The sequence below is a fragment of the Watersipora subatra genome, chromosome 6 (genome assembly GCF_963576615.1).
Source record: "Watersipora subatra chromosome 6, tzWatSuba1.1, whole genome shotgun sequence".
NCBI lineage: Eukaryota > Metazoa > Bryozoa > Gymnolaemata > Cheilostomatida > Watersiporidae > Watersipora > Watersipora subatra.
In genome coordinates this window covers 17,556,682-17,582,107 of record NC_088713.1, presented here as the reverse complement: position 1 = coordinate 17,582,107, position 25,426 = coordinate 17,556,682, and the positions used below count along the sequence as shown (strand labels likewise).

General features: G+C 33.4%; 2 protein-coding genes across 2 annotated transcripts; both read left to right on the top strand.

Annotated features, from left to right (window-relative positions):
- The first annotated feature begins 14,069 nt into the window (after window positions 1-14,069).
- On the top strand, window positions 14,070-14,348 carry LOC137398087 (octapeptide-repeat protein T2-like). Its single transcript, XM_068084192.1, has one exon. It carries the CDS (start codon window positions 14,070-14,072, stop codon window positions 14,346-14,348), a length of 279 nt encoding a protein of 92 aa, XP_067940293.1.
- A 405-nt stretch (window positions 14,349-14,753) lies between these two features.
- LOC137398086 (RNA-binding protein 25-like) lies at window positions 14,754-25,373 on the top strand. The gene is made up of 3 exons (XM_068084191.1): window positions 14,754-14,818; window positions 20,053-20,898; window positions 24,914-25,373. The coding sequence occupies exons 1-3, from the start codon at window positions 14,754-14,756 to the stop codon at window positions 25,371-25,373; spliced, it is 1,371 nt and encodes a 456-aa protein (XP_067940292.1).
- The last annotated feature ends 53 nt before the right edge of the window (window positions 25,374-25,426 follow it).

Below are 25,426 nucleotides of genomic sequence, written 5' to 3'. Positions count from 1 at the left end.
ATTATATTAGCCATGCTTCATTTTCTACAGTTTGGCTTACATTCTGTTTTGTTTCTGAATCTTTGTTTCATTGGAATTGGAGCTAAATATTAATATTTCTTTTAGGTTGAAAAATATGTACTACTCAAAGGTGTGATACAATTTATTTACAAAATAAGCAAACTCATTTGATGACGAATTATTTGATAACATTTGACTATTATTAATAAAAACATAGTTGGTAGTAATATAAAATTTTTAGTAATAAACATGTTCAATAAAAATATACTATTATCAATAAGAACTGCTTATTCTGATAGCAGTTACTGGTAGCATAATTTACAACCAACAAAATTTTATTTTTACTAAAATATGTTTAATAATATACTACTAATCATAACAAATACAAATTCTTAATCACATTTTGAATTTAATAACAAATACCTTTGATAATAAACTAATAATATTACTAATAAATAGAGTTTAAAATAATGCGGTGTTTCATAATTGTCTAGTCGAGCAACTACTATTTTTAATAGTTACATTTATCAAATTATGTTGTATTATCAATCTTACACAACAAAAATAAGCATAGAAGCAGAGCTCATCAAGAAAAAACATCAACAGATTTTTAGACTTTATACCTTTATAAAAAGCTAGATGATTGTTTCCGTAATTAGTTTAGTAAATGCTTTAATTAGAAATAAAATTTTAGTACTAAGATATGTCTAGACACTACTACTGGGTTTCTGTGCTTCAAATAGATTCGCAGTTTCTTTTGCTTCAATTTATAGAGATTATAAATCCAAATGAAGTTGACACCATTTTACTTTGCTTAATTTGCATGAAGGCACTTCTACCGCAGGAAACTAATTTTCAACATCACAGAAACATTCACTGTAAATATCGCATAAATTAATCCTGTTTTATAACCGGTTGCATGTAACATGACATCACAGCCTTGACACAATAGCATTTGATGGCTTTGTCATGACAGCATTATGTTGTTGTCTTCAAACAATTGTCACAGCAGCTAATTCTGGGCGAAGGTTTCGGCACATTTGAATCAAATGTTTTTAGTATGAAGTGGCGACGGCAATCTTCAGTCTTTACATAGGCCTTAGGCTCATCATCTACAGAATCAGATAGAGCGTGTCTGTAAAGAATGATAATAGCTTCACATTCTTGACCGTCCCTCCCACCTCGTCCAACTCCCTGCACATATTCATTTAAAGATGAGGGTGCACCACAATGCACAATACGCCAAATATCAGCTATGTCTGTTCCTATAAAAACAACATCTGTCAATAACTAAAGACTTATTACTCTTCTGTGTATAAAAGTCTATGCCTAGAATTTTACAATTTTGCACATAAGCAATGACTGCATCATCCTAGTCAACAGAAGTCATTCGTAGTCAACAAACACATCAATTCGATCATAGGTAGCCTGGGCATAGTTCTCTTGGGGGTGGGAACCCTAAGAGAGCCATGCCAAGGCTATTCCATAGGTTTATTATTGTTTTTGATATTGAATCCATTTACCATTAAATTCTGACAGAGTTAAGATAAATTTTGATCATTATCTTACCCACAGAAAATGCGCTTGTGCAGACAACACACTTTAACATGGAGTTTTCAGCTGAGCAAAGCTTGGCTGTAATATCTGTCTTTCCTTGTTCAGATATCCTACTGTGGTACATGGCAACGCTACCCTCTGGCACTTCAACTTCAAGGTGACAGAATATCTTTCCAATATGATCCAACCTTAAGAACAGAAAGATTGATAAAACATCTATTCTTTGCTTACAGTGTCAGTGACGATTAAAAGCCATGGCCAAAAAATGGATTTGGCACAAGTTAGCATGCTTTATGATAAATGCTGAAACACCTATACTTTTATAATCCCCAGCTATAGTACAACTTTTACAAATTGTTAGAGGCAGTTAGCCTGGGCATAGTTTTCTCGGGGAGGGCAGGCTAAGAGGCAGTTGTTTAATTGCTCATTAATCATCTAAGTTCCTAATTCAATTTAGTTTTCAGACTTTACAAATTACAAACTACTTACATTCTAACAAACACCAGAGTTTTTGGGCATGTGCCAGAGCTAAGTTCCTTCGAAAGCTATTTAAAACATTTGTCAACACTACCGTCTATCTTCATCACAGAATATCTAAAAAAGAATTGGCAGCACAAAGTTAATCATTTGATAACTAACATGGAATACCAACAATTTGCTTGCTCTATTAGTCTTCATGAACTAAACAGTTTTTCCACCAACTTATTGCATATTAAAATAGTGGTTATATGGTTAGAGGAAAATGGGTGGTCAGTAGTCTGGGTATGGCCCTCTACCACCAGCCGCCCAAAGAGAGCTATGGCCAAGCTAAGAGGTCGAGCTTACCATCTCAATAACATAGTGGTCTAGCATTTAAAAACCAACTATAGGTTTAATTTTTCAGAGGATCTCCTCAAGGTCTTATAGTCAGTCATCTGCAGTAGATCTCAAACTTGTCTCTCCACTGCAAATGTAGCTGTCATGGCTACCATGGCAGCCTCAGGCATCCCACTCCGAATTCTACTAACGAGTGCCAACTTGCTCTGGAAAGCAGTGGTACGTTTGACCGATAATCTCCTGTAATAAACAACATAATATCTACATTCATATACATGTATATGTATACAGTTAAATCGAATACATCATGAAAAAGGCCGCTGTTTACGACACAAGTCAAACCGTGCTGGGGCTTGCCAGATTATGATTAATAAAACAATAATAATAGATCAGATAAACTAAAGGCTGCTGCAAAAACTGCTACAAACACAGAGTTATGCCCATGCTGGTAACAAACTAGCAATAATATCTAAATTTGTCTGTCTGAATATAATTATGTTGTTGATTTACTCACTAATTGACAACACAGTAATTCTCATCAACAAAAACATGGCTGAAAAAGGATGTATCTGCAGATTTTATGGCAGCTGCAACAAAGAAGTCACAAAACACTAAGTGTTTGTCACTAGAAGTCTTCTAGTGACATGAAAATGTGGGTGACCATAGCATCCTTTGTAATACGAAGTGGGCATCATCTGTAGACTTGACTATCACAGTATTAAGTCCAGATCAAAGCAGTCTCTGGTGCTGTTGTTTCATGAGTGCCTCCAATGACATGATTATGATCACCTTTGAAGGTGGGTCTGCAACAACAAAAATAATACTATACAAAATCAGAGTTCAGCTCAACGACTGCTTCTTCATATCATCGATAGCAAATACTTGATGATGAAGCTACCAGCATGCGCATGGCTTTCTTAGGAGGCATGGGGCCTACCAGCATGCATGTGTGGACAAAGCATTGTGTAGGTCTAAAATGTAGGAACATTGATGTCACATGGATGGGAAGAATGCATCAGTAGCTAGCCTTGGCTCGGCCATGCATTCCATGTAATGACAAACATTAATTTCTGGTAAGTACAAAATATTCTATTTGACTTCGGGTAAGGTGTCTTTGTAAATTTGTAAGGAGTGATATAGCCCTACTACAACAACACGGTCTTATACATGAATACTAAAGCGAGGAAGAACTAATATCCTGTGATTTTGTCTACCATAGTATTCAGATTTTTCAAATTGATTCTGTACCATCATATTATATTTCTAATAATTCAAGGTTAATGGCTTAAAGTTTTACTCAATCAATTGGGTGATTAATTGAATCAGTAAATTTAAATTTATTTCAACCAAAAACCACAAGATAGAGATTTATGATCCTAGCTTACAATTTTCTTATAGGCTTTCTGTAGTCATTTATTTATTATTTATAAATAACAAATCTAATAAAAGGTTTGTGATTTATTATTTAGATTAAAATCTAAAATTGTTGGTTGGAGATTTTATTATTTTATAAAAGCTAAATTTAATAACTTTTTTGAACGATAACATCTGCCATGAGTTTAAGCTGTTGATCCCTGAACGAGAAATTGCTGAATTTAGATTCAAGACTGTGTTAAACCCGGTATCCAGCTCGAAGAAAACATAGTCTTAATATGATGATGATTGATTGAACAACTCAGACCTACCACTGCAGAACGGTGCCACCTGGTAGCAAACACTCTTTCCGAAGCCAATAGAAAGAACTATAAATTGGTCAAAACCTGCAAAAATATGTTTTAAAGCTTGAGACTGTTCTGGTCTCCGTGTGACTATGCCTAGCTTTGATAGATGATTTTTGAATCACTCTATTTTTTTATCAGAAAAATGAAATGAAACTGCAAACGTGCAAACGCAAGAGAAGAGTAACCTATGGTTCTTGTCGTTTTGTCATCAAATAGGGTATTACGTAACCATCCAACCTATCAAAAACAAAGGGATTTTTACTAGATCAAGTCACGTGACTAATGAATCTAATGACACGCTTCCATTAGTGTCAGTCTGAACGTCATATGTAACATATGTCGCTTGTTTTGCAGAAGTTATCTTACCTTTTTTTGCTATGCGTCCCCAGGCTCTCTCTCCCCAACCCCCACCTTAAAAGAGCCATGCCCAGGTTAAGTAGGCAGCACTTGATTTGATTGACCTTTGACCGGTCTCATCATCATGTCAATGTTCTGATTCATTAGCACAGCCACCTTGTATAGGTTGTGCTGAACGGGTATAAGGCTGTGGTTAATTAAGCCTGCAACCAATCGATGCACTTGATTACGATAATTCCTGTGGTAAGTGTGCTGGGTATTTAATACCTATGCAGCATGTGTCTGTTACGCCATCACCTCCACTGCAATCATCCATTTCTATATCACAAGTTGAAGTATCTATAATATGAGAATCAATATTGTTAATTCACAAATACAAACAAGAATAGAAAGCACACACCGACATTGATTTAATGATAGTATTTCGTTTGCTCCAGCACTCACCAGTAAAAGTGGTTGCTGATTTTCTACTGTTGTCAATTGCATTCTTCAATTTATGGAGATTCTCCTGAGCTTTTTTGCTCTTACTCTGCCTCTTTTTTGAAAAATACAATGCATGTTAACAGCTAAGCAAGAATCATGAAACTCATAAAAACGCTATGCATGGCATATTAATGAAACTGCATCACTGTCAAAATTTTCGACAGTGTGGTAGTTCATGATAAATGCTTAAAATATATATAGCCAGCTATGGGCCTTGCAGAACCAGCGTTTAGTGTATCATTCACCAAAGTTTACCAAATAAAACCCACCCATTATTATAAGTCAAGATTAAATAAACAAACTTTAACTACAAGAATAATTACTTATTTATCATATTAAAAATTTTAATAATAATAAATGTAAAAAATATGTGACCCTGTTACTAAGTTTTAGTTATTGGAATATGTAAGGATATAAATTTTAAATACTATCGAATACATATAGATAGTTTTTTTGACTGCGGCATGTGTCTATTGATGCAGTTTATTTGAATTTATTTATGCTTTAAAATGTTTAAACGGTGGCAAATGTGTTCTTAGCAGTTTTCTGGATTTTAGTAAAGCCTTTGACCCAACATATTGTACAAAAAACTCTACATTCTTAATTTTTACATCACCGCAATGAACTGGATCAAAATCTATTTAACCGAACGAAACAACACACTATTATTGGTAACACTTTGATGGTTCAGCACAGTTCAGACCATTTCTCATTCTGTTTTTTCTGACACGACCAGACTCTACAAGTTCTTTGAGCGTCTCCATAAGCAAAATCTGTGATGCTTAGTAGTTAAATTATCTAGCATAGCGTTATGTTTATATTATTACTTCGGAAGAATTGTCAAGCAAAAGAATAAAGATTTATTCCTCCAGAACTTTACCAGAACTTTCAGTTGTTTTTTATTTCAGTATTTACCTAAATATAAAAAGATTTCTTTGCAAATCGATTGCCAAGATGCATTTGACAAAGAAGAGACGATTTCTGGAGCATTATATTTCCTTTGTCCTGATTTTACATGGAGAGTGCTAAAGGTTGTCTGTTAGTTTGACAATGTTTCTGGTTGGACTATCATGCAGAGAAGAATAGATGGTAACATAGACTTCTAGAGCGGATAGAAGGAGTATGTTCATATATTTTGATATCTCAAATCTAAATACTGGATAGGTAAAAGCTGTTAAATCATTTAGAAACATTTGGTCTTTGCGTCATATTCTTTTCCTCAAACTGCAGTTAAACTGCTGTTGCTTTCTGTCTAACTAGTAGCAAGTTCCTATTTGTGTTTTAATATTATTATTATTCAATGAATACATGAAGTATTATTCTTGCTCCCAATCAGTTTTACATACAGTTTTTCTCTATGGATATTTAGCTTAGTAACATTAGCTAAATAAAATCACTGTGTGATTTATATGACACTAATATATAATAATAAATTTAAAAAAACAAAACTTTGCCTTTTAGTATCTGTACTTCCATTTTTTACTTTTTGAATTTGTTTCACTATGCTACAAAAAGCAACTTGTGGCAGACTAAAATAATATTGATAAGCTTGTCGATTAACCTAAATATAAAAAAGGATTAAGAATGTGTCTCTTCTTTTTCGATTACAAATGTTTTAAGATCGACAGATTTTTTTAGCTTGCTACCAGCCCATACTAAAAAATAATACAAAAATTTAATTTAAATTTATTTAATTACCAGAGACCTACTAAAGGAATGTACTCTCACTGTACATCATCTATTAAAATGGAAATTACTAAATCAGATGCATAGACTATTTTGTACCATTTGTTTATGTTTAATACAGAAATTTGTTAGTTGTTTCTGACATGTTTAGAATTAATTTATCATCTGTCTCAAAGAAACCAAAAGTTGATTGTTTATATACAAGGTCATGATGGGAAATCAAGGACTGCCAATTAAAAAAGAGTTTTACATAGATGACGCTGAAGGGGATTACAAAACTTCATGTGAGTGTCTTTGACAAAATAATACATTTCCTTCATTATTATCAGTTTGTTGGCTGTTATTGTTTAAAAATATCATAAACGATACACTCATAAGCAACTAGAGTTTATTACAAACATTATGTTGTGTGTTACTATGGTTTATGATAAACAAACATTAATTAGTTTGTTGCCATATTCTATGATGAACAGAAAATATGTTGTTCTGCCATAGTTTATGATGCATAAACAACATGTGGTGTGTTGCCATAGTTTATGATAAAACAAAAAATATTTTTAGTTGTTATAGTTTACCATAAACCAATGATATATTGTGTTTAAATGAAAACAGTATGTATGGCATGAATATAGTCCATTTTTAAATTCCCATCAAATGAAGTCAAGTATACTTTTCCTAATTTGGCCATAGTTTAATTGGCTGAAGTGAGTAATATCTTGGGTTGACTTACTTTGCATATAACCGGTATGTGTTTACTAATGACTTTCAAAACTGCTTTCAAATCGAACTATTTTGTTAGCATGTAAATAGAAGTTTGCATAAAAAATTACTGCCAACGCTTTTGACTTAGCTTACGAAGAAAATTAGGTAACATTTAATCAAGATCATTATATATATAATTAAGCATTTTAGTCAATGAACGATCCAACCGTTTTATTCCTAGTGGTGTAGACTAGCATTTATAATTCAAAACAGTGCAACGGCATTTCATCAAAATCAAAATGACAATGCATCATCCATGACATAAGTGCAATCAATCAATATGGAAAGTAATGCCGTTTTGATGATGGTAGTTTTAAAAATTTACACTTATTGATCCTCCTAATCATTGCCATCCTCAGCTTTTAGAAATTATTAAATTCTCCAAAAGTCATGAGATGATTTCCTTATGACGAAGTTCAGTTTGGTTAAGTATAATTTAAAACACTTGACTAAAGTGCTTTCATACATCAAAATTTATATATCTTTTTATTTCAAGTTAAAGAATAACAAATTTGTTTATTTTGAATCTAGTCCAATGATCCTTAGGTTTGGTGCACCACTGATGCTTTGCCAACTACGTTATTTACAACTTTATTCTTTAATATGTGTATCTTGTTTAATTTAGTATATCATTTGGAATTAGTTAAGTACCAATTAAAAATGACAATAGCGTTATAATCTGTAAAACCTTAAGGATTCTTTGCTGTGCTTTACTGAAATGCTCATCGTACTTTTTAAACAAAAACTAAAAAACCCTTGTTGGTTGTTGGTATTGAGTAGTGTTTATGATATGTGTCTGGTATGTGATAAACCAACAGTTTGTATTTCTGCTCCAACTATTTAAACAAATCAGTACTCTATCTGCAAGTAAACGATTATACTGGAAATGCTGGTCATTCTTTGATTGTACCATATGATGGGGAAAGATTTTTTACATTTGCTAATGACAATGACTGTAGAACATCAACTGCGCCTCTACATTTTTGCTGAGATTATTTTGTGCAGCTGATATATTGTACTGGCGTAAATATTTAATGAATTCTTAGTTAACTGAAACTTGACATTGTGTTCAACTAATTATAACAGAAATAAATTATATATACAATATATGTTACCTAAGAGTCTTTACAAGTAAATTATATTAACCAGCTACAGAAATCACAAACAACTATCATGTCTAACCCAGTTATTACTTATCTGATAATGAGATTTGCATCTAATTAATATAGTTGTACTTATACCCTGTTACCTTTAGCATAAAAAAACTTGGTGAGTAAACGTGCAGCAGTTCTTTAAACTTTTGTTGTTTGTGTAATATGAGTGTAATATAAAGCAAAAAGTGTCATAAACAAAAAGTTTTCACATTGGTTACGTTTTACATTCTCATTTGGAGATTTTTGTTCAAACATTTGTCTGAGATCTGCAATATTGTAAGCCAATCCTTTTTATTCATAAGTAATTAGAATCTTGTTTCAACCATAACAAATCATTCAGATAGTATTCTATAAAAAATGATTTACCAAACCTACTAGTAGCAGCAGTTAAGTTTTAAGGTTTGCAATTACATCATTGTCATGCTTCCAACTTACACTTTCTAACTGAATATCATTTTTTGCAGGTGCTTAGTGGTATGATGTCTTTCTTTAAACCCTAATAGAAAATGGGTAGATAGAGGCAATGCAACATTTGGTACAGGCATCGTTTGGGTGAAGTGGAAAGGTCATGAATATTCATTCAAAGTAATTACATTTAAACTAGGACATTAGCGTACAAAGAAGTTGCCAACATAGTCAATATTGCACTTTGACAACAAAGTCTTGGTTTTTGTAATATCTACATCGATGTTCTGCAAAGTAGAGCTGTTACTTGATTTAGTGTTAACTTTAAGCTACACTTTAGTGTTGTTATCTATTGTCTCTATTCAATGCTATTTTGTTATTACTGCTATTAATAACATTAGATAAACATTTTGCATTTTAGGTATTTGGACATTTTCCTGTTACGTTTGATAATTACTTAGCACTATGAATTTTTTAATAATAGACATTTATTACATTAATATAAGTGATAATAAAATTGCTGAATGATGATCTTTAGTCAATAGTATTATTTCAACTTGTAGACTAGTTAGAACTTGCAATTGTGTTAAACTATTACAAGCAAAGTTTCAAATATGGCTCTTTTTTGCGTATCTTGACTTATTCGCTGTTACTGGAGATGACTACTTCCTTCATAGTGCACTGATTCTGTTTATAGTATATATTTGCTATAATAATACAAGTGATAGTGATTATGGTGGTGATGTTGCTCATTCATTAGTATTTTTGTATCTTGCAGACCAGAATAAGTATTTGAGTTTGACAAGTGATAGCAATCCAGCTACAGAAATACATGTACAATCTTCTACAGTCAAAGCAGCACCTATTTAGTGATGTATGACTCATACAATCATAATGAAATCGCAATTGTTTTAAACAAAAAAAAGCAAGTATTCAAAGGTTTGTAACAGTAGTATCTTTTACGGTACAAATTCTTTGTATTTTAAAGGGATGAATGGTTTTAAAAACATGAATATTGTCATTAAACGCTGTTTATAATTATAATAAATGAAATTGGAAGAAAAATACTTACCTAAAAGCGACCAAAAATCGGTTCCACATCCTGAACCTTTGTGAGTGACTACTGAGCCAAACACTAAACACATAAACAGTACATGACTTCCACAGGGATTCTTGATACAGAAAAATAACCATAGAGCCCTTACAAAGTTACCATTCTACATACATATTCTATTCAGCCAGCTAGGTAATATATGGAGAAAAATTATGAAATAGGAAAGTTTTTGCTTGCTATGAAAATAATTTCTGTTGCACCTAAATTAATTAGTAGCCATTGCATCAAACATCTTGCTGGCTACACAATTTTTTATAAACCTTTAGAGATTTGCAGATGCATGCCATGACCGCAAACTAACCAGCAGCACTTGAGTTCAATGTAGTGCTGAATATTACGCATGTGCAAAGAGTTAAAAATTTAAGTTTCTTTTCATCTGATTATTCAGCGATCATTAAAACTAGGGCTATTTTTTATTACCACAGGAGTGCAAGGCTCCAGATGCTTGCAGTTGTAAATTACCACGGATAAGTAGTAGTTAAGTTATGAGCATGGCAACAAACTGTGTTTTATTAAGTGTGAAAATACCAAGCTAAAGGTTGTCTACTATCTGACAAAAAAGTTGATAACTCCTACTATACAGAAAATTGACAAAGTTTGTATGACAGAAGTGTGTATATTTGTAACACAGGATTTCAACGAATACACACCAAGTAGTGTTTCTACTATAATGTGGCTACAGCTAAAAACACTGCATATATTTCTGTAGAGTTTATCAACCAAGATCTTGTGATTATTGTTTGATTGGTCGAATTATAACAATAAAACACATTGCCATTTTTTTAATTTGTAAACTTGAGTCTGTTTTTTGCTAAATGTAATATTTTTTATACAGACCTATGTCATAATTTTATTTAACTTGCTTAAGAAGGCTCATCCCTATTAAATAGGTGAGCAAATCGAGACGGACTAGTTATAAGTTCTGAGTTCAAGCTTTCACAGAAAAGATTCAACTGTGGTTGCCATAGAAGTGATTTAGGGGTTGCAAAGAGTGTATGCAAATTTATTATTACAAACTACACTAAGATAAACTCACACAATTAAACAATTATTATATTTATTAAATATCTGATGAATCTGAGATGAGATAACCAAAGATTAGATAATAAACATTTCAACCTACCAGTTCACATGAATTGTCTTATTCACTTCAATTATTATTGCTGACAAATGTCTGTCAAAGCAGTTTATAGCCTGCTTCTTTCTAGATGCTTATAGTTTTAACAACATAGAAAACACACACAAAATGTTTATTCAGAACCTAAAAACAAAGTTTACTAGTTCAGTTAAGCTAAAGAGAATGTTCTGATTCAGGTGACTGTTCAACTGGATGCACCTGAGAAGTACAGGTGCATGTCATTAGATTCTTAATTGTCAATAAATATCCAGGGTTTAAGTAAGCATAGAAACCAATATTAGCAACTCCATAGAGTGTTTGTAGAGCAGCAGCAAATTGTAGACTTACATACACTAGGATTTCATGTTCAGCAGAAGCGTAAAAGTAAATTACTAGAGACACTAAAATAGGAATAGCAGTAGCATAAAACATGACAATAGTGCCAATGATATAGTGTGATGTCATTATCAAAACTTTATCATCTTCTTGCAAACATCTCTTTTTCATTTTCCTAATTTCTCGAAATACAGCAGTGAGCCATATTGTAGTTAACACTAGGGGTACAAGACTACTTACAGTGGACAAAAATACAAATAAAATGTTTTTAACACCAGGAATATCTGGAGATAGTTGATCATTTATGAGACATGATGAGTTATCATGCAAAGCTGACAAGGTAATTGAACTACTAACATTTATGAACCAGATAACAACCACAAATTTCTGAAAGTGATTCAAAATAGAGCTATTTCCATACTGAAAGGGCTTGCAAACTGCATAGTATCTTTCATAACTCGCTAATGCAAGAAAGCTATAGCGGCCATGTGCAGCAGTTAAAGATACTCCCTGCATGAAAAAGCTTGCGGTACGATAATATTGTAGTGATAAATTTGATGGTTGTGGGCTGTTGTTTGCTATATATCCACAGCTAGCAATTATATCTGCTAATGTTAGGTGAAGTAGAAGTAAGAAATAGTTTCGTTTGCTCTCTTGGCGCAGTGTCTTAGTAGTGCTGAGTATATACAAATGCAGAACATTTGTGAGGATAAACATTATACTGACAAAAATGGTGACAGCTGAATACACAGCGGGATGGCCTCCTATGCATAACAGTGATGAACTGTCCGAAGCATTCATTGCGCACTTTGTAATCTACAGTGGAGGTTTTTTGCAAAGTTATGTCGTACTCTGTGATGTTTCTGTTCCTATCCCTGCGAAAAAACAACAAAATGGAACATATGTAGGTAGATCATAACGAGGAACTCTATAAAGATGAATTATTACATAGAAGAAACCAAATAAGTTTACTAACGCCTACATATTATTACAATATTTAACTAAATAAAAGAGAGAAAAAATTTGAATTTTACTTTATACTCTTTTCTTGTTTCTAATCAGATAGCCAACTAGGTGATTGTGCATGTTTAATAAACTATGCTATTTGCTGTCAAACACCATTTATAAACCTAATAAAAACTACAGCTTTCTCAAAGTGATTCAGAATAAATCCACTTTTCTACTGAAGTTTCTTGCAGATCCAATAACAATTTTATAAATTGCTAAAGCAAGAAAGCTATGTTAGTAAGTGTGTAGCTATTAAAAAATCAGTTGTATTTAATGGTTGCAAAGGTTTTTGTTTGAGTTTTTAATTTGATAAATCACAGTTAATTTAAATGTAAAATAAAAATTGTAAGGTTGCGAGTTCAGCCTGACATTGATCGGAACAGATTATTAAATAAGCTGCTGATAAGGCTTTCTGGCTATCATAATTCAGCTGTAAGCCTAGCGTTGCCAAAGAGTCTGTATTATTTTCTATGAATATTGCTATGCTTCGTTCACAATGAAAAACCAGGAATGTGTTTATTGAAAGTATCCATAATGTGTGTGAAAAAGCATTTTTAATTTTATAATCAGATAAATTATGATGGAAAAATTTTAGGATTGTCCATAGAGCTTGATATTTTTTGACATTAGCTTTGAGTTGTCAGACAAACTATGTTGTAATAGTCGATGTTGTAATCTTCCCTCATACAGAGCTTTCCAATGCCACAAAAAATCACTATGTTATAACAAATTGTTGAGCATCAGTCTCCCAAGCGAACTAATACAAGTTTAGGACCTTTTGCATTACATCTCTTTATAAAGCGCCCTGAGTGTTGTCAAAATTTCTTCAGTGGGGCGGTGTTCAGCAAAAATTCGTTTTAGTGCAGGTTAACTACTGTTGGTTGATAAAATTGCTAAAGTTGTTACAATTAATCACTGTTGTCAGAACCAACCAAACAATTGTGTAAAAATAACCAAGTTCCTAACACCATTAAACTAATGTGTTAAAAAACTTCAGTCAGAAAAGAACCAAACATTTCATTTTAACTGACAAATATAGAGACTTCTAAAAAAGTTAGTTTACAAAACATTAAATCTTAAACAGCTTAGCATAAACTTTAATTATCACACAATCGAGCCAATTTTTCAAAACAATGTCTGAAGTAAAAACTTGTAAAACTAAATGCAAAGATTATTTATGTCTTCTAAGAAACTAAATACAAATATAAAACAGAAAATAAAGTGAAAATAAGAAAGAGCAAAGAAAAAAATTATCAAAATTATAGAATGAAAAGGTGAAAGAGAAAAATAGGGGAAAATGGAATACAAAAAATATAAAAATGGAAAGACCAAAAAAAGGGAAAAGGAGAGAGAAAGAGAGAAAGTGAAAGAGAAGGAAAGAGGGAAAGAGAAGGGAAGCAAGGGAAAGAGAGAGTAAATGAGAGGGAGGGAAAGAGAAGGAGAGAGAAGGAAAAAGAAAGAGAGGAAAGGATGAAAGGGGTGAGAGAGGGAAGGAGGGGGGGAAGGGGAGGAAGAGGGAAAGAGGGAAAGAGAGAGGAAGAGAGGAAGAGAGAATGAGAAGCAGAAAGAAAAAGAGAGGAAGAGAAAAAAAGAGTGAAGAAGAGAGAAAGATAGAGGAAGAAAGAGGGAGAGAGAAACAGAGAGAGAGAGACACAAAAATAGAAACAGAAAGAGACACAGAGAGAAAAACAGGGAAAAACACAGAAAAAAACATAGAGAGAGAAAGAGAGAGACAAAGAATGAGACAGAAACACAGAGACACAGAGACAACAAGACACAGAAACAGAGACACAGAGATACAGAGACACAGAGACACAGAAACAGAGATATAGAGACAAAAACACAGATATACATACAGAGACAGAGAGAGAGACAGGAGAGAAAGACAAAGAGAGAGACAGAGAAAGACAGAGACAGAGGGGACAGAGAGAAACCGAGAGAGACAGAGAGAGAGAAAGAGAGAGACAGAGACAGAGAGGGACAGAATGAGGGAGAGAGAAGAAGAGGGAGAGAAAGGGATAGAGAGGGAGAGAGCGAGAGAGAGGGAGGGAGAGAGAGCGAGAGAGAAGGAGAGAGAGGGAAAGAAAGAGAGGGAGAAATGGGAAGAGAGAGCTACCGAGAGAGCTTCAGAGAGAGTTTCAGAGAGAGCTACAAAGAAAGTTACAGAGAAAGCTAAACAGTTAAGCAACGAGAAAAAGAGATATTGAACAAGCAAAAATGTAGATTCAAGAGTAAAAATGAGCAGAAGATTTGAAGAAGAAAAAATGGCAGCAGCAAATGAGGAAGCAACAGACAAAAAAGAGTTAGCAAACAATTTTGGAGAAACAGAATAATCAGTGAGCATAAGAGTAAAATTTGGACAGGCTGCAAAAATGAGAGATTGAAAGCGACAAAAAGTACATTATTGAAAGAGCAAAAAAATGAAAAGTTGAAAGTGTGAAGTCAAACTATTTTCAATATTTCTAAAGTGTGGCCGTATTTGGTTATAATGCTTATTAGCGCAGTATATGAGAGTGAGAGGGTGAGTAAAAAAAAGTGTTAGAAGATGAGAAATCAAACATACAGAGTGCAATGGACTGATAGAGCGGCATAAAAAGAGCAGATGGTCACATAGCCAATAGTTTCAACAAGCGGACAAGCGAAACACTCAAACTAAAAAACACAAGATCAAAGTAGTCTAAAAATGAATACCAAGAATGAAGCTAAAGAGCTAATGAAAAAGCAACAAGAAAATCATAGATCTATACAGCGCATGTGAGATAAAGCAAGAAATCGAAAGAACACGGCTTCAATAAATAGAAAAAGCAAGCGATCAAAGGGGAATGATTTCAATAGAGAGAAACAGCAAAAACTTCAAGAGTTTCAAGATTTTAATAAGGGAAAATAGCAAGTGATCAAAAGAGTATGATTTCAATAGAGAGAAATAGCCAGGGATCAAAAAACCATGATTTCAATAGAGAGAAATAGCAAGCAATCAAAAGAGCATGATTTCAATAGAGAGAAATAGCAAGCGATCAAAAGAGCATGATTTCAAAAGAGACAAAAAAACAACAGATCAAAATAGCATGAGTTGAATAGAGAGGAACAGCAAAAGATAAAGAGTAGAAAAACAAAGGGGAAAGGGAGAACAGAGAGAAAGAGTGAAAAAGTAATACATCAAAACAGCAAAAAGGGCAATGATTTAACAAGCAAAGAGTGAAATAGAAGGAGCCCTAGTACTCGAGATGTTTAAGGTGGAATAAACATGTATTACATCAGGTCTTAGTGCTAGAGATACATAAGTCAATAAAAGCAACACTTGATGATGATGCAAGTCATTGATAGCTGAAGCGTCCAATATGTTTCAAACTATTCGAATTCTTTATATGACCATTCAAGTTTGTAAAACCATTGGTGCTGATAGTAAACTCAACTTACTTTTGTGTTCAAAAGGTTGAGTATAATCTCAGGGAGGATCTGACTACTTTGATTTTTTAAGATTAAAATCTGCAAACTTTTCTTGCTGTTAGAATGTTTAGAAGAAAATTACTTGTAAAATAACATCACTATTTGCTATTGTTGCTATGAATGATATCGGCTATAGCCTTTGATCGATGTGTTTGGAACTATAAACGTCATGATTTCTTGTTTGCTTAATCTGAGTGTTTTAGCCATAATCAAGTATTGTCAATTTTAATATTCATGAAATTTAATATTCATAATATTTAAAAACAAGCAGATGGTCAAATAGCCAATAGTTTGAATGAGCAGACAAGCGAAACACTTAAACTGAAAAACAGAAGATCGAAGTAGTCTAAAAATGAATACTAGGAATAAAGCTAAAGAGCAAATGAAAAAGCGATGAAAAAATCATAAATCTATACAGCGCATGTGAGATAAAACAAGAGATCGAAAGAACAAGGCTTCAATAAATAGAAAAAACAAGCGATCAAAGGAGCATTATTTTAATAGAGAAAAACGGCAAAAATTTCAACAGTTTTATTTCAATAAGGGGAAATAGCAAGCGATCAAAAGAGTATGATTTTAATAGAGAGAAATAGCAAGCGATCAAAAGAGCAAGAGTTCAACATAGAGAAAAAGCAAAAGATAAAGAGTAGAAAAATAAATGGGAAAGGGAAAACAGAGAGAAAGAGTGAAAAAGTAATACAGCAAAACAGCAAAAAGGGCAATGATTCAACAAGCAACGAGTAAAACAGAAATAGCTTTAGTACTCAACATGTTTAAGGTGGAATAAAAAGGTATTACATCAGGTCTTAGTTTTAGAGATGTTTAAGGTAGAGTAGACATGTATTACATCAAGCCTTAGTTCCAGAAATGTATAAGGTAGAGTGGAGTACCAATGTGTTACAGCAAACCTTAGTTCTATAGACACATAAAATAGAGTTGACCTGTATTACATCAAGCTTTGGTTCTAGAGATGCATATGGTAGAACACCCATGTATTACATCAAGCCTTAGTTTTAGTGGTGCTAAAGTTGAAGCCAAGTAAGATATGAAGGACAATGAAGTTGAGTTTGCTGCATTTGAGAGTTAAATTTAGTGAGTACTTTGCTCTGCAGTGAAGGTTACTACCTGTTATTATATATTGAGTAAAGTCAATGAGTTTGTATATTTAAAAGAATGCTTACGTTGACAATGATAAATTCTGTAGCTTTGGTACGAAGTACTTCTTAGGGAGTCAACAGTGTAAGGTGGGTTTTGTACCGAAGTCATCAACAGCTTATTTACTGCATTGTTTTTGTTGAATTTCTTTTCTTTAGCCTGTATAAATAACAAATTTTAAAATCAATCAGCTAGCGTGGACAGTTAGTGCGGTATAAGGTGAATTTAAGGTTAAACGGTTCGATAGTTCAGCTTTAAATGTTAGACCACTTAAATTCAACAACATTAGTTTGATCAGTTTATTATTGTGCCACTTGTTCACCTTAACTAAAAATAGTAAAAAGAGCAAACAACTAACAGCATGTTTGAGTGATATTTATAGTTCTGGTTGATTCATTAACTCGATTATCCATTTTAGTTGTATGGCTTTTAGAAATTTTGATCCGTTTTTTGCTAGCACCCTTATGCTTTCTAACCTTTAAAAAAAGTGTTAAAATATATTTTTAATATTTTGATAAGTCATTTTTAGGTACAAAAAAGCTAAACTTTGATTAAATTAGCAAGCATATTTTTTCAGTAAATCTCTTTTGAAGATTTTTTCCCAAAATAAGAATCTATATTGGTTGAAGTTTCAATAAATTCTAGATGCAGAGAACAACACTAGTTGTGTCTTTATCACATGTTAGTTTGAGAACATACTAAAAATTTGAAACTTTCCAATCGCTAAAACCTTTTTTTATAACTTAGTAGATTAGTGGAGTTTATTGAGATTACTAAAGCTTAACTTTGCTATTTCAATGCTAATATAGATGAGTCTACCTAAAAGTTACCATTTGCACGCTATGTCTTACCTCTAATGTGAGACTGTCTAGACACAATACAGTTGCCATACAACAGCAACATTTTTGAAACACATATATATATATATATATATATATATATATATATATATATATATATATATATATATATATATATATGTATGGATAAGACACAGTAAAGCGTCTTTACTACGCAACCGTCAATAAAAACAACACTTGATGATGATGTAAGTCATTGATAGCTGAAGCGTCCAATATGTTTCAATCTATTCGGATTCTTTATATGGCCACTCCAGTTTGTAAAACCATTGGTGGTGATAGTAAGTTCAACTTATTTTTGTGTTCAAGAGGTTGAGTATAATCTCAGTGAGGATGCTCAACCCGTTACTTCAAACAGAAATGATTATTTAGCCAGACGTCTATTCAGCACCCAAGTACCGAATCAATATTTGAAGTAGCTGAAAGCGGACTTATTTTGAATTGTCACAACAAGCATGACAGCAAGTTGAAAATGATATTCTTTATTTTAAATTTACAAAACACAGTTCAAAATATTACAGAAAGTTTTTCAAAATAGTTTGATACTTAATACACTGATCACCTATATTTTTTAGCAATGAATTTAAACAAAGATTTAATAGAATTTATTAATAAGTGTCGATGTTGTCTATCATTTGCAATTGTGGTTGATGCTTAACCCTTTTGCAAGTATATTAATTATTTAAACATTTGTGTACAGAGTGAATATATTTGCAAAACAACTAGCAATTTGTACATAGGGATACATAAAACATCATAACTTTTTTATTTACAGGAATAACTACATGAAATTTAAAATACATGTAACTCACACACATATAAATCACCACATTTAATATTTTTTGAAGCAGTCACCTTTGCATAACTCCACCATTGTCGTGGATCATGACCGTCGGCACGTTCAGATTCATCACTATCGCTACCGGTTTCTGACTCTACATCAAAATCATTGGCATCAATATCGTTTCTACTGGAACAAGATTCAGCAGTTTTAACCACATAATCAGCAATATCTTCTTCGTAGTTGGTTCTAGTAGCAACTTTTCGACGCAGTCGTTCGTTTGACTTGCCATTGTTTCGTTTTGATAGTAGTTTTAGGCGTAGTAGTAGTTCGCGATAGAAGATGTTTCGGTGGTAGTTGATCGCCGTAGTGACCATAAGAACTTTGTTATTTTGTTAAGTTTGAATGACTATTATAGCGAACACAATAATATTATGTTTAGTAATATAGACCTGATAGAATATTTGAAGAACTAAACAAAAATAGCCAATAACAAAACGGCTGATGAATAGCGGCTTTTGGAATTTCCCAAATGACATAAATGTCTCTTTGCTCAAAACTCCGGGGGACATTAATGTCGCTTCACTTACGACAGGGTTAAGGGGATCTGACTACTTTGATTTTTCAAGATTAAAATTTGCAAACTTTTATTGCTGTGAGAATATTTATAAGAAAATTACTTGTAAAATAACATCACTATATGCTATTGTTGCTATGGATGATATCGGCTATAGCCTTTGATCGATGTTTTTAGAACTATAAACGTCATGATTTCTCGTTTGCTTAATCTGAGTGTTTTAGCCATAATCAAGTATTGTCAATTTTAATATTTAAGCACTTTGACACTCAAATCACCACACACATCAAAAATGATCGCAAATGAGTTAAAATTCCAAAACTTTCAAGCATAAATTCACTAAAAATGTGTGAAAGTTCATTTTTAACTACTAGTTAGAGTTAAGCAATCATTCATTGGCTCAAGTGGCAGAATGTTGGGTTGGCATACCAAAAGTTTGAAGTTCAAACCCTCTGCGAGGAAGTGTATTTCCCAACTTTTAATACAAATTTTTCAAAACTATGTCTGAAGTAAAAAATTGTAAAACTAAATGCAAAGATTATTTATGTCTTCCTATGAAACAAAATAATAATTAAAATACAGCAAATAGAGTAAAAATAAGAAAGAGCAAAGAAATAAAGTATGAAGTTTTTAGAAAGAAAAGGTGAAATAGAAAAGAAGGGAAAAATGGAATACAAAAATATAGAATCGGAAGGACCGAAAAAAGGGTAAAGTAGAGAAAAGGAGGGAGAAAAGAGAACGAGAGAGAGAGAGAGAGAGAGAGAGAGAGTGAAAGAGAAGGACAGAGAGGGAAAGAGAGAGAGAGTGATAAGGAGGGGTAAAGAAGGAAAGATAGGGAAAGAAAAGGACAGAGAAAGGGTGAGAAAGGTGAGAGAGGGTGGGAGGGAGAAGGGGGCGAGAGGGAGAAAGGCAATAATAGAGGAAGAGAGCAAAAGAGCAAAAAAAGAAGATAGGAAAAAAGAGGAAAATAGAAGAACAGAGAGGAAAAGAAAGAGAGACAAAGAGAGAGGGAGAGAGAGACACACAAAGAGCAAAAAAAAACACAAAAAGAGACACAAAGAGAAACACAGAGATACACACAAAGAGCCACAGAAAAAAACAGGAAAAACACAGAAAAAGAGAGAGAGAGACAAAGAGAGAGACAAAGAGAGAGACACAGGGAGAGACAGAGAGAGACACAGAGGGAGACACAGAGACAGAAACACAGATAGAAAGACACAGAGACACAGAGACACAAAGACACATAGACAGAAACACAGAGACAGAAACAGAGACAGAGACACAGAGAGAAAGAGACATAGACACGGAGACAGAGACACAGACACAGAGACACAGACACAACAACACAGAGACACAGACACGGAAACAAAGACACGGAAACACAGAGAGACAGAGAGAGAGAGACACACAGAAAAAGAGAGAGAAACAGAGAGAGACGGGGAGAAACAGAGAGAGACAGAGAAAAACAGGGGGAGACAGGGAGAGACAGGGAGAGACAGAAAAAGACAGAGAGAAAGAGAGAGAGGCAGAGAGAGAGAGAAAGAAAGAAAGACAGAGACAGAGTGGGCGAGAGGGGGAGAGAGAGAAGGAGAATGAGCGACAGCGAAGGAAAGAGAGGTAGAAAGAGGGAGAAAGAGGGAGAGTGAGGGAGAGAGAGCTAAAGAGAGAGCTTCAAAGAAAGTTTCAGAAAGAGCTACAAAGTGAGCTGCGGAAAAAGCTTAAGAGAGCTAAACAGCTAAATAACGCGAAAGAGAGATATTGAACAAGCAAAAATGTAAAATCAAGAGTACAAATGAGCAGAAGACTTGAAGAACAAAAAATGGCAGCAGCAAATGAGGAAGCGGCAAAATAAAAGGGTTAGCGAACACTTTTGTGAAGGAAGAATATTCAGTGAGCATAAGATTAAAATTGTGACTGGCAATTAAAATGAGAGATTGAAAGCAAAAGAAAGTAAATTATTGAAAGAGCAAAATAATGGAAAGTTGAAAGTGTGAAGCCAAACTATTTTCATTATTTCTCAAGTGTGGTCGTGTTTGGTTATAATTCTTATTAGTGCAATATATGAGAGTGAGAGGGTGAGTCAAAAGAGTGTTAGATGAGAAATCAAACTGACAAAGTGCAATGGACTGATAGAGCGGTATAAAAGAGAGCAGATGGTCAAATAGCCAATAGTTTGAATAAGCGGACAAGTGAAACACTCAAACTCTAAAAAATCGAGGATAAAAGTAGTTTAAAAATGAATACCAGGAATGAAGCTAAAAAGCAAATAAAAAAGCAACGAGAAAATCACAGATTTATACAGCACATGTGAGATAAAACAAGAGATCGAAAGAACACGGCTTCAATAGATAGTAAAAGCAAGCAATCAAAAGAGCATGATTTCAATAGAGAAAAACAGCAAAAGCTTTAAGAGTTTGATTTTAACAGAAAGAAAAACCACAGATCAAGTAAAAGATAAAGAGTAGAAAAACAAAGAGGAAAACGAAAACAGAGAGATAGAGTGAAAAAGTAATACCGCAAAATAGCAAAAAGGGCAATAATTCAACAAGCAGAAAGTAAAACAGAAGGAGCACTAGTTCTAGAGATACATGAGACAAAAAAGACATGTATTACATCAAGCCTTAGTTGTAGAGATGCATAAAGTGGAATGGACATGTATTACATTAAGCCTTAGCTCTAGAGGTGCATAAGGTAGAATGTACATGTATTACATCAAGCCTTAGCTCTAGAGATGTTTAAGGTGGAATACCAATGTATTACATCAAGCCTTAGTTCTAGAGATGTATAAGGTGGAGTACCAATGTGTTACATCAAACCTTAGTTCTATAGACACATAAGATAGAGTAAACAGGTATTACATCAAGCTTTGGTTCTCGAGATGCAGAAGGTAGAACACCCATGTATAACATACAGCCTTAGTTTTAGTGGTGCTAAAGTTGGAGCCAAGTAAAATATGAAGGATAATGAAGTTCTGTTTGCTGCATTTGAGAGTTAAATTTAGTGAGTTCTTTCCTCTGCAGGAGGAAGTTACTACCTATTATTATATATTGAGTAAAGTCGATGAGTTTGTAGATTTAAAAAAATGCTCACGTTCACAATGATAAATTCTGTAGCTTCGGCACAAAAGACTTTTTAGAGAATCAACAGTGTAAGTACGGTTCTATACTGCAGTCATCAACAGTTTATTTACTGCATTGTTTTTGTTGACTTTCTTTTCTTTAGCCAGTATAAATAACAAATTTTAAACTCAATCAATTAGCTGGGACAGTTAGTGTGGTATAAGGTGAATTTTAAGGTTAGGCAATTCGATAAGTCAGCTTTAAATTTTAGACCACTTAAATTCAACAATATTAGTTTGATCAGTTTATTATTGTGCCACTTGCTTACTTTGGCTAGAAATGGTAAAAAAGAGTAAGCAACTAACAGCATGATTGAGTGGTATTTATAGTTCTGGTTGGTTCATTAACTCGATTATCCATATTAGTTAAATGGCTTTATAATTTCGATCTTTTATTTTGCTAGCACCCTTATGCTTCCTAATATTGACAAAAAAGTGTTAAAATATAATTTTAATACTTTGCTAAGTCATTTTTAGGTACGAAAAAGCTAAATTTTGATTAAATTAGAAAGCATATTTTTTTAATAAACTTCTTTTGAAAAATTTTTTTAAATATAAGCATCTTTGTTGGTTGAAGTTTCAAAAAATTCTACATGCAGAGAACAACACTAGTTGTGTCTTTATCAAAGATTAGTTTGAGAACATACTAAAAATTCCATACTTTCTAATCACTAAAATTTTTTTTATTACTTACTAGATTAGTGGAGTTTATTGAAATTACTAAAGCTTAACTCTGCTACCTCATTCATAATATAGACGAGTCTGCCTAAAAGGTACCATTTGCACACTATGCCTTACCTCTAATGTGATACTGCCTAAACGCAATACAGTTGCCATACAACAGCAACATCCTTGGAACACATTTATATATGTATGGATAAAACCCAGTAAAGCGTCTTGACTACGCAACAGTCAATAAAAACAACGCTTGATGATGATGTAAGTCATTGATAGCTGAAGCGTCCAATATGTTTCAAACTATTCGGATTTTTATATGACCATTCCAGTTTGTAAAACCATTGGTGCTGATAGTAAGCTCAACTTATTTTTGTGTTCAAAAAGTTGAGTATAATCTCAGGGAGGATGCTCAACCCGCTACCTCAAACAGAAATGATTATTTAGCCAGACGTCTATTTACCACTCAAGTACCAAATCAATATTTGAAGTAGCAGACAGCCGACTTATTTTGTATTATCACAACAAGCATGACAGCAAGTTGAAAATAATATTCTTTATTCTAAATTTAGAAAATACATTTCACATTATTACAGAAAGTTTTTCAAAGTAGTTTGATACTTAATACACTGATCATGTATATGTTTTAGAAATGAATTTAAACAATGTTTTAATAGAATTTATCAGAAAGTATCAATGTTGTCTATCATTTGCAATTTTGGTTGATGCTTAAGGGGATCTGACTAATTTGATTTTTCAAGACTAAAATATGTAAACTTTTATTGCTGTTAAAATGTTTAGAAGAAAAATATGTGTAAAATAACATCACTATTTGCTATTGTTGCTATGGTTGATATTGGCTATAGCCTTTCATTGATGTCTTTGAAACTATAAACATCACAATTTCTTGTTTGCTTAGTTTGAGTGCTTTGGACACAATCAAGTTTTGTCGATTTTAATATTTAGGCACTTTGACAGTCAGATTACCACACACATTGAAAATGATCGCAAATGATTGAAAATCCTAATACTTTTAGGCAAAAGTTTACTGAAAATGTGTGAAAGTTCATCTTTAACCACCAATTAGAGTTAAGCAATCATTCATTGGCTCAGGTGGCAGAATATTGGGTTGGCATACCAAAAGTTTTGAGTTCAAACCCTCTGTGAGGGAGTGTATTTTCCAACTTTTAATCCAAATTTTTCAAAACAATGTTTGAAGTAAAAAGTTGTAAAACTAAATGCAAAGATTATTTATGTCTTCCTATAGACCCAAATAAAAAATAAAATACAGCAAATATAGTGAAAACAAGAGAGAGCAAAAAAACAAATTATGAAAATTATAAAATGAAAAGGTGAAAGAGAAAAGAAGGGAAAATAGGAATACAAAAAAATAAAAACGGAAAGACTGAAGAGAGGGAAAAGAAGAGAGAAGGAGAGAAAGGAAGAGAGAAGGAGAGAGGGAAAGAAAAAGACAGAGAGGGAAGAAGAGAGAGAGAGAGAGAGAGAGTGGGAGAGAGAGACAAAAAAGGAGAGTGAGGGGAAGAGAAGGAGGGAGAAAATGTGAGAGGAGTGAGACAGGGAGAGAAGGAGAAAGAGAGGAAGAGAGGAAGAAAGCAAGAAAAAAAGAGGAAAATAGAAGAACAGAGAAGAAGAGAAAAAGAGAGGAAGAGAGAGGGAGAGAGAAACACACAGAGATCTACAAAAAGAAACACAGAAAGAGACACAGAGTGAAACACAGAGATAGACATAGAGAGACACAAAGAGAAAAACAGGGAAAAACACAGAAAAAAAGAGAAAGACAAAGACAGAGACAAAAAGAGAGACACAGAAAGAGACACAGAGAGAGAGACACAGAAAAAAAGAGACAGAAACTCGGAGACAGAGACACAGACACAGAAACACACAAACGGAGACACGAAAACAAAGACACCAGAACACAAAAAGACGGAGACAGAAAGAGAAAAAGAGAGAGAAACGGAGGCAGACCAAGAGAGACAGAGAAAAACAGAGAAAAACAAACAGAGAGAGACAGAGAGAGAGAAAGAAAGAAGGGGAGACCAAGTGGGAGAAAAGGAAACAGATGGGAAGTTAGGGAGAAAGAGGGAGAGAGAGAGAAAAAAAGGGAGAGAGAGGGAGAAAGGGAGAGAAAGGGAGAAAGAAGGAGAGAGGTACAGAGAGAGCTTCAAAGAGACTTTCAGAGAGAGTTACATAGAGAGCTACAGAAAGAGCTTAAGAGAGAGCTAAACAGCCAAGTAACGTGAAAGGGAGATATTGAACAAGCAAAAATGTAAAATCAA